The sequence below is a fragment of the Phascolarctos cinereus genome, unplaced genomic scaffold (assembly GCF_003287225.1).
Source record: "Phascolarctos cinereus isolate Bilbo 61053 unplaced genomic scaffold, phaCin_HiC Scaffold_4;HRSCAF=312, whole genome shotgun sequence".
NCBI classification, from domain to species: Eukaryota; Metazoa; Chordata; class Mammalia; order Diprotodontia; family Phascolarctidae; genus Phascolarctos; species Phascolarctos cinereus.
The window spans coordinates 246,712,689-246,726,159 of record NW_027555847.1 but is presented as its reverse complement, the minus strand read 5'-3'; the positions used below and the strand labels follow the sequence as shown (position 1 = coordinate 246,726,159).

Here is a 13,471-nt window from a genome sequence, read left to right as displayed (position 1 = left end):
GTAATATGTGGAAGGGAAGGACTACTTTTTAGAAAGAGAAATTTAAAACTAGCTGAGACAGAATAATTAAAATTTCCCTTAATCAGTCATTAAGGACCTATTAAGCTCTTACTATGTTCCAAACACTGTACTAAGCAATGGAGATTCTAAAAGAGGCAAAAGACAGCCTCTGACTTCAAGGAACTCACGATCTAATGGAGGAGAAAAGCAAACAAACATGTACAAACAAGTTTTATATACATATATATATTACATATGATAAATAGGAAATAATTTATGGAGGGAAGGCTATAGAACTAAGAGACATTGAGAAAGTCTTCCATTAAAAGTTATTCTCCACAGGAATGGCGGCTCGTATATTGATTTGTAGTTGTGGTGCCTTCCTTTCTAAGCGTTACCTTGTATCTGCTGCATATGTATTTTGTTTATTTGTGTATCTTGTGTACACATTGTCTCCCTTATTAGAATGTAAGTTCCTTGAGGGAAGGGATTGTTTTGGGCTTTTCTTTATTATCCCTAGGACCTAGCACTGTGCCTGACACATAAAGAGAGCTTTGTAAATTCTTGTTGATTGATTGATTGTAGGGGCTCAATTTATGTTAAATAATGATGGCAGACCATCACATTACTTTCAATTGGGCTTCTGAAGTAGCTTATGTGCCCAGCAGCTTCTGAAATAGACTTCCATATGCCCAAGATGCATTTCAAGTTAACTGGTTTACTTTCGGATATTTCCTTAGTTTGGGTGGTGAAAAATATAAACACTTAGTGTGAATATAGATACTTCATGGTCTTTGGAATAGATGAACCAGTGAACAGTACATGCCACAGTTACTTCCACAGTTCCTGTTTCTCATCTGCATTCCCATGTATTTCTGTGAGAACATAGAACATTCTGTCTCTGCCTCTCTTTCTCTGCCTCTACCCCCATCTCTTTCCTTTCTCTTATTTCTCTCTTTCTACTGAGTGGTATGTATTCTGGGCACCTTCTAAGCTCTCAAGGCTTTACTTATATACAAAGTTAAGAAAAGAGATGCTAACCTCAAAAAATTCTCTCACGACTCACTCATTCTTTCCCCATATTTGATAATTCATCTCATCTTTACATGTTATAGACAGCCATTAATGTTTGTAGAATACCAAGCTAACCAGTAGTTTTAAGCTCTCAAACTAGTATCTAATTAAGAATCATGATATGTAGACTTTAGATTATATTCTCATCAATATTGGTAACTAATCAACACAAAATAATTCCTTAAATATTTTTTTTAAAGTTTTGGCTAAAATCAAACAGAAGAGGGTGAAGTTGTACTGAAGTACAAATTATTAAATATTCTAGATGTTCCATTAGTAAGACCTAAGTCTAATACTCAATGTATAGGTCTTAAAAAATGTTAAGTTGTCAAAACTAATTCAGGCATCAAGGGTGTCTTGCGTAAAAGATGGGGAAGAGGGACAGCTAGGTGGCGCAGTGGATAGAGCACCAGTCCTGGAGGACCTGACTTCTATCTGGCTTCAGGCACATAACACTTACTAGCTGTGTGATCCTGGGCAAGTAGCTTAGCCCCATGGCCTAGCCCTCCTCCCCCTCCCCTGCCCCAAAAAAGAGATGGGGAAGAAGAGCAAAAGATAGTGGGAAAGAGAGGAGGAAAAGAGAGAAAAGAGAGAGGGAGACAGAGAAATGTGCGTAAGTCAAGGAGAATAGGTATGAATTGAAAAGGTGGTTTAAAATTATAATAGCCTAGAACATATCTCAAACTTGAATGGTTCTTTTATACCCCAAGGACATAATTTTGAATTAGAAATTTTAATTATTTAAAAACTGAGTACATAATAATAATTTTTAAGAACTCTTTTCTTTTTAGAGTAAAAGTTTTAATGGGAGACAAAAAAGTGATGTGCTGTCTATGGTGTATGATCCAAATATTTGTGTGCAGACACAGACAGGCAGAGAGAAGAAATTAGCTTTCAACATAGCTGACATTTAACTTTTTTTTCCTAGCCTTTCCATGATAATCTCATCAAGACCTTAGATAAATTCAGCAAGTTGTCAGGAGAATACAGAATTAATTAGACCAAATCTATGACCATGCTTGCATGACTGAAAGAACAATTAGAGTCACCCACATGAGTCTTTTCATTTTTCCCCTCCCTACCAACACAAATGTATACATTAAAACTACTAAGTAATTCATTTAAAAGTCCCAGTACATGCCCTGGTACAGCATTCTCTCATTTCTTCCAAGAAAAGCCATGAACTTGAATTAGAGATCCCTTTTTATTTTTCTTTGACAAGGGCACATTAATAATATAAAAGTGAATGATGATATTATCTTTTCCTATGTAATCTCCTTTCATTCCAAAACCTCTTTCTTCTTTTTTCTGGCCAATCTCAAGCTTATTATTGATTTTACCTGGGGTGGGGATGCTGCTCTAGGAAGGCTTAAACCTTTACAAAATAAAAAGACATCTGTCTGGTGCATTCACTGTACCTAGTTTTAACTTGAATGACAGAGAAGCCCAAGTTAGAGCTATAGTCTGCCAGAGGCTTAACTTGGATAATATCCCTAGCTTGGCTATAGAATTGTGTTTTTTTTTTTTAGAAAAATGGCACTGATTGTAGGTTGTTGTTATTTTTACACAGGGTGTCCCAAAAATCTTTGTACAGTTTTAAGCCATTAGAGCTTTGAATTAATTAACTTCAAACTTTAATAGCTTAAAACTGGACATCACTATATCAGGGTCAATGTACAGTGTATCTGACTGTGGTTGATCAGACCAACACAAGTTTGGAAGGCTTTATCACAGGTCAGTCACAAATAGTCTGTATGAACCTTTGGAACAGAGAAGTTTCTAGATTTGTGTATCTTACATTTCTACACACACGTGCACATACACACACACACGCACACACAATTTAGAGAGAAAAATAAAGTTTGGCTAAACTAACACTAATAAAGTTGAGATTATTCAGAAGTAAAATAATAGGTTTAATCATTCTATAATTTGAAGCATTTCTATTTTTACATCTTCCTAAAGAAGCATTTTAATTCTGCTTTGGATTATCAAATAAGAAAAAAAAGGTAACTATTTACTCTTTATCACATTCAAGGCACATAATTGAGTGATATACTCTTCTTTGTAACTAAATGTAAGTTCTACTTACCTGTAGAATTTTAGACTTTTTTCTTAAATCCTGGTATGAACTCTCTTGACTGAGTAGTTTCTCTTATTTATTCACAGAAGTGGTAAGAATTTGCCTCTAAGTTTACCACAGATATATATTTAGACTTACTCTAAACCTTTGGAGATTAAATAAGCTCTAAGTGGTTATTAAGAATATTACATCTCTGTGAGACAATCTTATGCATGATTTACAAATTAGTGGAGTGCCAATGGACAAAATCAAAGGTGTTAGTTTATTTTATCATTCACAAGTGATAATCGTAGTTTGTTTTTATAGGGATTATAATAGCACTGTACCTTACAGGGCTTTGTTGTGAGAATGAAATGAGATCATACAGAAGGTACTTTAAAGCTCTATGTAAATGTTAGCTCTATTATTTTAAAATCAAGTTTCTTCTGATGATTCAATCATATATAAAAATAAAAAGCTGACATTTATCAAGCACTTCAAGGCTTACAAAGTGCTTTATATACATTATCTCACTGAATCTTCCCAACAACTCAGTGAGGTAGAGACTGCTGAACCGTATTATCCTTGGTTTATAGATCGAGGAGGCTGAGACTGAGATAAGTGATGGCCATGGTCACACAGAGGGAGGGTTTAAACTTTGGTCTATCCTGACTCTAGATCCTCCCCTGAATCAACTGGGTACTACTACATCATTTAATCTCACCTTAATCAACATTTCTAGCCCTCCTATTCTATCCTTATTTTATGTGTGTTTGTGAGTGTTTAAAAAATTATAACATCAGCCAAGAAACTATTGAAAATTAGAAATATGCTAATTCACAGACATAAGGATATGTAGAAAAATCAAAACTATTTCCATTTCTCTTGTTCTAATTCCTTGCCTCTGACCAACCATGCTGTATATCTAATCCATTCCTTTCCCTGATCATAAATACCCCCTCTCTGGAAAAATCCATATTTAGCACAGAAAGGGAGTTTGGAGATTGCCTAGTCTACTTACTAGAATCAGCGGTACAAAAAGCAAAGCATCAGACTGAGTTAGAGAACTTGAATTTGAAATCTGCCTTTGCAGAATCTAATCTTTCTGGGTGAGATAATACATTAAGGCTCTTATCATTTATTAACATCTTAGCTCCTTATACATTCTCTTCTTAGTAGAAAGCCCCTGAGCAAGTAGGACTGGTAAGTTTTAATGGAAAGAGCAGAATGGAAATGGCTTTGCTTGGATTGCTACTTAGTTCAATGGGAAGCCCTGGGCAGCATGAGGCATAGGTACTTACCTACGTAGTGAGAGGGTTTCATTCAGTCCACAAACATTTGTTAAGTTCTTCCTAGATTCTGGGCACTGAATGAGGGAACCGAAGGCCAACTATGTATTTCACCATTTTGCCTGGAGGCACGACTTCCTCCATGCCTATTCCCATCTACCAAATTGTAGTTAAGACACCCATGGCTAGTCACATATTTTCAAAAAAGTTTTTATGCGTCCTGAGAAACACACTTCTTAAAGAGACTGCTGGCATATCGAAAACTTGGTATTGAAATAGAAAAAAACTCGAGTAGAATTGGAACAACTAGTGGCCACCTCAACTAATCTAATTAAAAGTATTCACCAAACTATCTGCCATGGAGCACTGCTATTTTAGGTCAAATGAAGAGGAGTGCTATGAGAAAATGTTGATGTGAGTAACATTATTTTGATCTCAAATATTAAATGTAAAATTATCTATGAATTTGAAATGCTTACTGCAGGATTTTCAGTATAAAATGGGCAAAATTTCTTCTATTCTGCTGCAAAAGTTATCTCAGTGGTACTGCATACCACCGCTCCCCCAAGCTTCCAGATCAATCAACATTTATTAAGCACCTACTGAGAGCCAGGTACTCCACTAAATGCTGGTCAACATTTATGCTTTCCATAAGCATATTTTGAATCCCCAAATATTTCTTGGCTTGGTTAATTTGCGAAATACTGCTCTAAAGTAGTACTAATTTCTACCAGACTAAATCATCCATCCCCAGTCACACAGTTCTGCAGAATAACAACAGGTATTAGAGGAGCCAAAAAGAACATGGATCACTTGTTCTTGCCATGTCTACAAAATAGAAAGGTATGGTTTTGACTAAACCTCATTTTTAAAAACACTAAGTAACCAGGCAATGATAGATCAGACTGCAGTTTTTTGCTATTCTAAAGCCACAGTAAAGTTTTCACGGAAAAAGAAGGTAATTATTGACTACGAAGAATTCTTTTTATCAAATTTGGAGCAAAATAGAATTTAGTTATGACTTCCTGTGAAATGTAGAAAATCCTTCACCCTCCCTTTTATAGCCTTTTATGACTCCTACTAGTGTGTAGTCACTCAAACTGGAAAAAACTAAACAAATAGTACATTGTTTAAAGTTTATTGACATGTTAGTTTGATTTAAATTGCTCACTTAACCAATAATCTTATTCTGCTTTATATCTTTTCTTTGAGCACAATGGGTATATCTTAAACTATATTGATATTACCTCCTTCCAAGTAAAATAATGTCTTATTTCAGGAGCTTCCTGTGATATGCACATATGATATGCACACTATCCTAAAATTTCCGATAGAGTAGAAATACTTCATGAGTAGAATGTTTCTGAATATTAATATTTAAGTGACATTTCTACAATTCATGATAATGTTACATAAAATTTGGATAAGAACTTTTTTGGGGGGGATATATTCAATTCACTCTTGTTATCATCGATTATATTATAAACTGCTATGATTCTCACTTTTTCTGTGTGCCCCATAAGGTGACACCAATTCTGATGAAGTCATGAAGAAGGCACACCTGCTTTCTTTGAAACCAGTCTTATAACACCGCTATATGTCTATATTTGGTGGGAAATAAAGGACCAATTAGGGGCTATGGTGATGCCAGAATAACTTAAGAAAAAGAAAAGTACTTCTTACTCCTCTTTTTGTTCAGTGATGACAAAAGACAAATCATAATCTAAAAATAAATGGGCCTTGGCATTCATGTTTAAATGTGATGAAGTCCATCTCAGTTATTATAAGATAAATAAAAATTTTAAAACCTGGGTAGAATTGATAAAATGCAAGTTTTCACTGCAGCTAATTTACCATCTCTGTGACTAAAAGACAGGATGGAGAAGCTACAGACATCTAGAGACCAGATAAAACAGAGCCATTGACTGTACTCCCAATCATGAATCTAGGACTTAAAAGATATCAAACAATTCTAAAAAAGTAGTTAAGGACAAGAGACATTACACAAGGCTGGTAGGGTAAGGAAGGGCAAGGTCAGTTAGTTACTGACAAGGAAAAGGACTTCATTTTCTGTAGCAACCCATTTGAGTAGTTTTCTATATCTGTTCTTGGGCTTTGTTAGTATGACTATACATGCATACAGGACTGTTATGTTACTTACAGTGCAGAGGGTAAAGCCTTGGAACATTCCATAGAGGGGCAGAGGGCTAGTCTTTATTATTTTGAAAGGGGGAGACTAATTACAATGGCAGCAGAAGGGAAAGTTTAGTTGTGCAAGGCGAGGAACAGTGACGGGTGTTTTGACAAAGGTGAGGAACACATAGAATTAAATCAATACTAAAATACAGCAAGAAAAAGAAACAAAAACAAAAGCAAACATACTCTGGAAATGCAGCCTTACTAAGGATAGCTCTCTGCAATTGGCAGTATTTAGCTAAGGGCATGTGTTTATTAACTGATCTTTGTAGTCAGTCAAAAGAAAAAAGGGAATCAGACACCTGACTCCTCCTGGCTTGGCCATCCAATATATCATTTTCTGCTTAGTGAAGAAAAGAGAGGTAACTTAGAAACAATTCCAGAGTATATTTAGCTACCAAAGCTGTGGGCACACAAATGTCACATTTCCGTGAATTAACCCATTGAAAGAACATCCCTTTTCAGTGGCCCACAGATGACCAAAAAGACACTTGTACCGAATTAGATGCTGAACACAAATGGATGTGACATCACTAAGGCACCAGGATCAGAGAAAATAAAGAAGCAAATGGATTAAGAATCACTTCAATTTGAGAGACATACATGTGAACAAGAAAAGAAAGAAAACATATCCAAAAGAATAACCCAACTACTAAATCACATCACAGAGCACTTTGCAAAATGAAATCGAGGTTTAAAAGAAATTCGTGGATGCTTAAAGAAAAGAAATCTACAGGGTTGGGAGGTGGGGAGAAAGAGAAATAAAATCATGATGAAAAAAAAACATTAAGCTAAATTCTTTTCGAATTTTGCATAGCAACTCATTGGCATTGCCCCTCCAAAGGACTTCATCAATGGTGCTGGAAAAGCCACATTTGATTGGGCAAGGCAAGGAGTTAATAGCACATGAATAGTGGTAATGGAAGAGACCCACGCAATCACCTCTGCCACCATTGTCTGACAATATGTAGACTGCTTCCAGCTTTGTCAATATTCATAATTAGACCCCAAAGAATGAACAATGCAAAATTTTTTAACTGTCAACTGTTAGTAAGACTCTGATAACCTCCACTCCCTGGGGAGAAAACCATTCAGAGCAAGCTACCGACCCCATTAGTTAGTGAATTGAAGTGAAAATTGAGATTGAGAACTTAAACACTTTGTTAATATTTTTTCTTGCATTTCAGGAAGCCTCTATGTGTATACAAGTTGTTTTGAAGAAGTTGCCTTTTGTCCATTGAGAACACAGATGTGGCAAACAATTCTGTGGCGTGGAACCACACAAAACAAATCACAGCTAATGCATGTAACCCGTAACCTTCTGTGACTGGATCCTTACCCTATCACAAATTAGCATGATATATTCTAGGGAGGTTAAGGACATTAAGTGCCCCTCCAACATAATGAAACTGATGAGATCAGACTAACAATTCTGCTTACATTTGGGGGACAGGGAATACTGCCAAAAATGATGAAGGCTAAAGAACATTGCAGAAGGTTAAGGGATGACACTCTCAAGGAAAGACTAAAAGGATTTAAACTGTATTGCTTGGCTAAGCAATAACTAGGCAGTAGAAGTACACAAGATACTCCTATACATTCTGAAGAAGATTAATACTATTGACTTGATACAAGAGGATTGGAGCAAATAGGAAGAAATAAAGGAAAGGGAAATTTAGGACAAAAACATTAAAATGGTAAGTGGTAGTCTTCCAAGGATCAAGGTGTCAGCTCCTACACTGAACTGGACCGAATTCTTGAAAGCAGACAGGAGTAAACAATTCTGAATGGAGTGGAAAGGCTAAGCAAAATAACTAGCCTTTTCAGCTTCTGATTTGCAAGACTCTTTTCTGGACAAGTAAAGGCTTCTTTGGTTGCAGCTGTGACTAAAGTAGCATGTGTTAATGAGGCTCAACAAATGGTGAAAAAAGATTACATTTCCTGTCCCTAGTTGACCAAAGAAAGGAAAGGAAAATTTTGGACAGTTCAAAGTACAAACTCTTCATTTACTTTGGCTTCCTTTCCAGTTTTAACAAATAATATTTCTGCTCAATTAAATTGTATTTAAATCTTCATTTTTAAGGACAATTACAGTGCATATGAGGCTATGGCTCTGTGCAAACACTATTAAACTATGTATTTGGAACCAGAATATTTGGACAGTTTCTCTGTGCTTTGCGTCAAACAGCGATAGTGTACAAAAGTTAGATTTTTTTCTTTAGTGATTAGCACATTTACAGAGCAAAAGGCTGGAAAAAGCTTTTGTTAGATAAAAGCTATTTTAATCTTTTGTTACTCTTTCTGGTGCTGTATTTTGGTTTTATGTGTCTTCACTTTTTACTACTAAGACTGGACCTCTGGGAGTTTTTGTTTACATAGTCTTCATACCCAGGAGGCTCATTCCTGCCATTTGTCAGTGATTTGATGAATTTACCTGTGTTTTAGGTTAATTCAACTAGCCTTCACTGCTTTGCCTTAAGTCAGAAAGGTAAAAGGAGGTGAAAACATCACTGAAGGAAACTGAGATGAGAGGGAAGAGGATTAGCGTCAGTCAGCTTTTGCTTAAGGCTAAGCTTCCCTCTATTTAACTAAGAAAACTATAATTTCAAAGGTGCTAATTCCTTCCTCTTCCAATAATAATGAGAATATACTTGTATTATTTGTTTTGTGTGGCTTCCTTATTTAGTGGATATTTTGCTTAAGGCCTAAAATGGAGTATTTTGTTTCTGACTTTTTCATAAGCTTTTAATAAGCGTGCAGTGGAGATTTGCGCAGTATTACCAAGATTTAGCTGGAAGCAGTTACAAAGTCTTCCCCCCCCACCCCTTTCCCCACAGGAAGAGTTATTTCCAAGGCCTTACCCTTCTTGTCTTGGTGATTATGGGATGAGACTGCCCCAAAGGGATCTGTGCTGTCAGATGAGTCAAGCAGATCCTTCCAATCCTGCATGTGTCCCCCAGACTCATAACCCTCTTGACCCGTCGTATCTGAAGTGGTCGTGCTGGGGAAGAGGGAACTGGAGTGCCCTGTTTTCATCACAGATACAGTTAGGAAAAACATCACCTGTAAGCCATTCATCCCTTTTTCTGACAGCCCAAAGCTGACACACATAAGCTGCCAAGAAGTTGACTAAGGACCACTGGGAGACCTGGTGGGTCCTGTCTTTATTCTAGAGGGAAAATATAAGCATATACTCCCAAGGAATCTTTGCTAAGAGAGAACTATTCTGTCATTTTACTTTTTTTCTCAGTAGTGAAGGGTCTGTCTATGTTCCAAAAACCAATAGCTTGGGTATTCTGAGTCCTCATGTCTTCATTTAGATGGCACAGTGGCTAGAGCTGGGAACTTGGGAGTTGTGAAGACCTGTATTCCAGTCCTACCTCAGATACTAATTAGCTGTGTGACCCTAGGCAAGTCACTTAACCCCTTTCAGCCTCAGTTTCCTCATCAGACAATGGGGATAATAATAGAACCTACCTCACAAAGTCTTTGTAAGGCTCAAGTGAATTTCAACATGGAAAAAATAACCTTTCATTTTACAGATGAGGAAACAGAGACCTAGAGGTGAACAGATTTGCCCAACATCAGGCAGTAAATGGGAAGAGCAGGATCTGAACCTAGCTATAGATTTATGTTCCATAGCACCAACTGTGCTCAAATGGGTCTTCCGTATTACAAGATGAAATAATGCACTCTAAAAGGGTCTAATTTTTTTAAAGGCATCTAAGTCCCACCCAGCATAAAGACATTTTTTTCTATGATTCTAAAGCTTTAAAAAAATAGTTGTCACAACCTGTTACAATAATAAGCTGTTAAGACAATATATTTGGTGTGTAGTTATCTCATGGACTCTATTGTACGGAAAGGTAGGTATAGTCTTTCATATGCTAATAACAAATGAAATTTGGTTAATGACTGATACTGCGGTTATAACTGAGGCTTCAGACTCACCCAAAGGGCTCAGGTTAGAAAGGAAAATATTTTTGTGAGAGGTAGCAGGAGGAGGATGATTTCAAAAAGAAGCCTGACATGAATGGGAGTTATGGCCAAAGCACTAAAGGATTGTTAGCAACCTCCTGTGTGTAAGTGTGTAAATCCTTCAATAATCACCTGGCAAGGTTAGAATGCTAATTTGAGTCAGTGAAAAAGCAGTTGCTTCTATTAAGCTGAGATTTTGATTCAAAGAAACTCTGCTATACCCGACCTTTGGTAGAAATGAGATGTTGCCATTCTGTGGCTTTTAAGCAGTGTCCTTGGCTTTAGTAAATTAATATGTAGCAGCCCTTTGGACAATGTGTAAAAACACGTAAGTACAATTATTGTGAATGCTTAACTGGCGCATTCTGTAAGGAAGTGGGAGAGATCCACAATTAGCTCCACTCTGGCTCCAGCCTCGGATTGTCATAATCCTAAATGTGGTGAATAAAGCATTCTGTATTTCAGATGGAGAGACAAAGAGCCTGTGTTATTCTTTATCCGCTCTGATAGGAAATTGGGTTCTACCAATAGAACTGAATAATATAAATCATAAGCAATGCTTTTTTTTAGGAGTTGAGTTATTTTGCTTCAAAAGAAAAAGAAGGCAAGGAGTTTTATCCACTACCAAAAAATTTCCGCAGCAACCACAGCACATTGCTGAAGGTATGGGTAACATTTCAGCAAAGTGGCTTCTGATCCAAGTTTGTTATTGCTCCCCCAACTTTAAACATGCACTTTCTTGCAAAAGTCTGATTCAGATTTAACTACCAAAACATGCTCATTAAAAACCCAGAACTTGTACTTGTGGACAGAAAAACTCAGTTGCTGAATTTCTCCATTTTGTCACCCCTGCATTTATTTTCAAGTTCTAATAAGTAAAGGGGTGGGGAAAAAAAAAGTCTAGGAAATGGAAATTGAGTTTTCTCTCATTCCCTCTCATTTGTCCTGAGATCTGAAACACAGTCTCCATTACAGCACTCTTGGGTTTGTGATTGCTGTACTGAAATATGTGGTCTAGCTTAATATAGAACTCAGCCTCCAACATGAGAAAACAATTAACAATAGTTTTGTGAGGGGCTGGGAATTGTGGAGCATACCACCAAGTAGCAGGGATTTCTCTAAACCACACTGATATGCATTTTGTATACCTTTCATTTAACAGTGTTCAAGGGGTGATTTTATGGTAATATCATAAGTACAGTTTAGGGAGAATGTTTCTAAATATGGTCATCTTGGGGAAATATATGCCTGAGGGACACATTTTCTGTAGAAAGATTTCCTGGACCATATGCTGCAAATACATGGAGAGCTCATTGGTAATGGAAAGCTATGGCTACAAGAAGAAATTAATGTGGACCAGATGGTAGTAAGGTAGGAGAGGGTTTTGCACAAATGTGAGAGATCAGCTGAGACTCTCCATCACTAAAGTGTTAGTCTAGTACACACTCTGACAAGATTTCCTCTATGCAAATTTAGAGAAATCATACTTCTTCTGATTTACTCAGCAGAAGACATAAAGGCAGTCATTTTTTAAACTTGTGTTTCTGAGGACAATGTAAACAACCTGTTTTTATAGTGAATTAATCAATCTGAAAAAGTAATGCCTTGACTTTTCATTAAATTTTCAAAAATGCCAGGTGGAAAGAGCACCATTGAGCACGTATCTTGAAAAAAAAATCAGTCATCTCTTCTCTAAGATAAAACAAAAGATTTAAAGAAAACCTTTTATCTCTTTATATGATCTGAGGTAAGAGGTTGTATCACTTGTTATATATTCCCTCTAAGACTTCTGGAACCAAGATAATGCTACAAAAACAGTCACTCATTTGTAGATACAGGACTGCATACTGATGGATTTGTAAACTATAATTTTGTTACTATCAGTGGGCTCTGCAGTCGAATGAGAAAGGTCATATTTCTGTAAGTAGAAACTGTACTCAATTATTCTCATAATGTCACAATGATACTTTTTTTAAGGCAAAATGGACTGCTCAATATGCACTTTATTGTTTCTCTATATCCACAAATCATTTAAGATTCTAGAAGTTAAGGACTTCACACTCTATTCTATTAATCACTACTTCAATCTAATTAGACACTGAGAGTCTAAATCAACACAGGGTAAGAGAAGAGGGGAAATAATCAAGGCCCAATTCACTAAAATAGTACTTTTGCTCATGTAGCTAAAGTTGAACAATGGTTTTGCGCAATAGGGGGGGTTAGAATAGTTTTAGTTGGATCTAGAAACATTCTCTCCATAGCTTAGTATTACAGTTCCATGGAGGCCTAACTATCCATGGATCTGAGCTCAGCACTGTACTTTCACTGCAGATGGGAAAAGTTCACAGCTTAAATCATCATGCAATTTGCCCCCCCCTTTTTTTTGATTCATGCTCTTGACAGATAGGAACTCTGAAGACAGCAAACATTAATCCTTGTTTTGAGTCCTGTGCATTCTCACAATATTGTGGTGGTTGGAACCAATCTGGATGTATTAGCTTCAAAACAGGCAAATCTCTTGCATTCATTTACGAAATAAGCAATATGTTAGAAAGGCCTCTGTTTTGTCCATGTGAGCACCTGTTTATAGTTAGTAAATGTCCTCTTTCTGATGGCTTATCTATAATTTAATCATGTGATAATGGAGAAGAGTTTGCAGGGAGAAAGGATGAGATCAGCAGTCATGGATCATAGAGGGGTCAAGATCCCACACTTCAATTTCTCCCTGCAGGAGAAATTACCTGGTGACTCCATGTTACAATTTGTCTCAGTATGTCTGATTGCTAAATTCAGGGGAGTTTGGGACTTTTACGTTTGGCCCATATTTCTCCATTCCATCTGATAAAGATTATCCCATTAGAGAAACTGATTA

The 13,471-nt window shown here is 36.6% G+C and overlaps 1 protein-coding gene across 4 annotated transcripts in view; it reads right to left on the bottom strand.

Annotated features, from left to right (window-relative positions):
* The window catches only part of SEMA6A (semaphorin 6A), a 177,859-nt gene that overhangs the window by 20,144 nt on the left and 144,244 nt on the right, over nt 1-13,471 (bottom strand). For 3 of the 4 annotated variants that reach the window (XM_020967352.2, XM_020967355.2, XM_020967353.2), the window contains one exon: nt 9,483-9,647. The exons of the other annotated variant lie outside the window; for it this stretch is intronic. In XM_020967352.2, the coding sequence (XP_020823011.1) occupies nt 9,483-9,647 (165 nt within the window). The remainder of the gene's footprint in view (nt 1-9,482; nt 9,648-13,471) is intronic. 4 annotated transcript variants of the gene reach the window in all.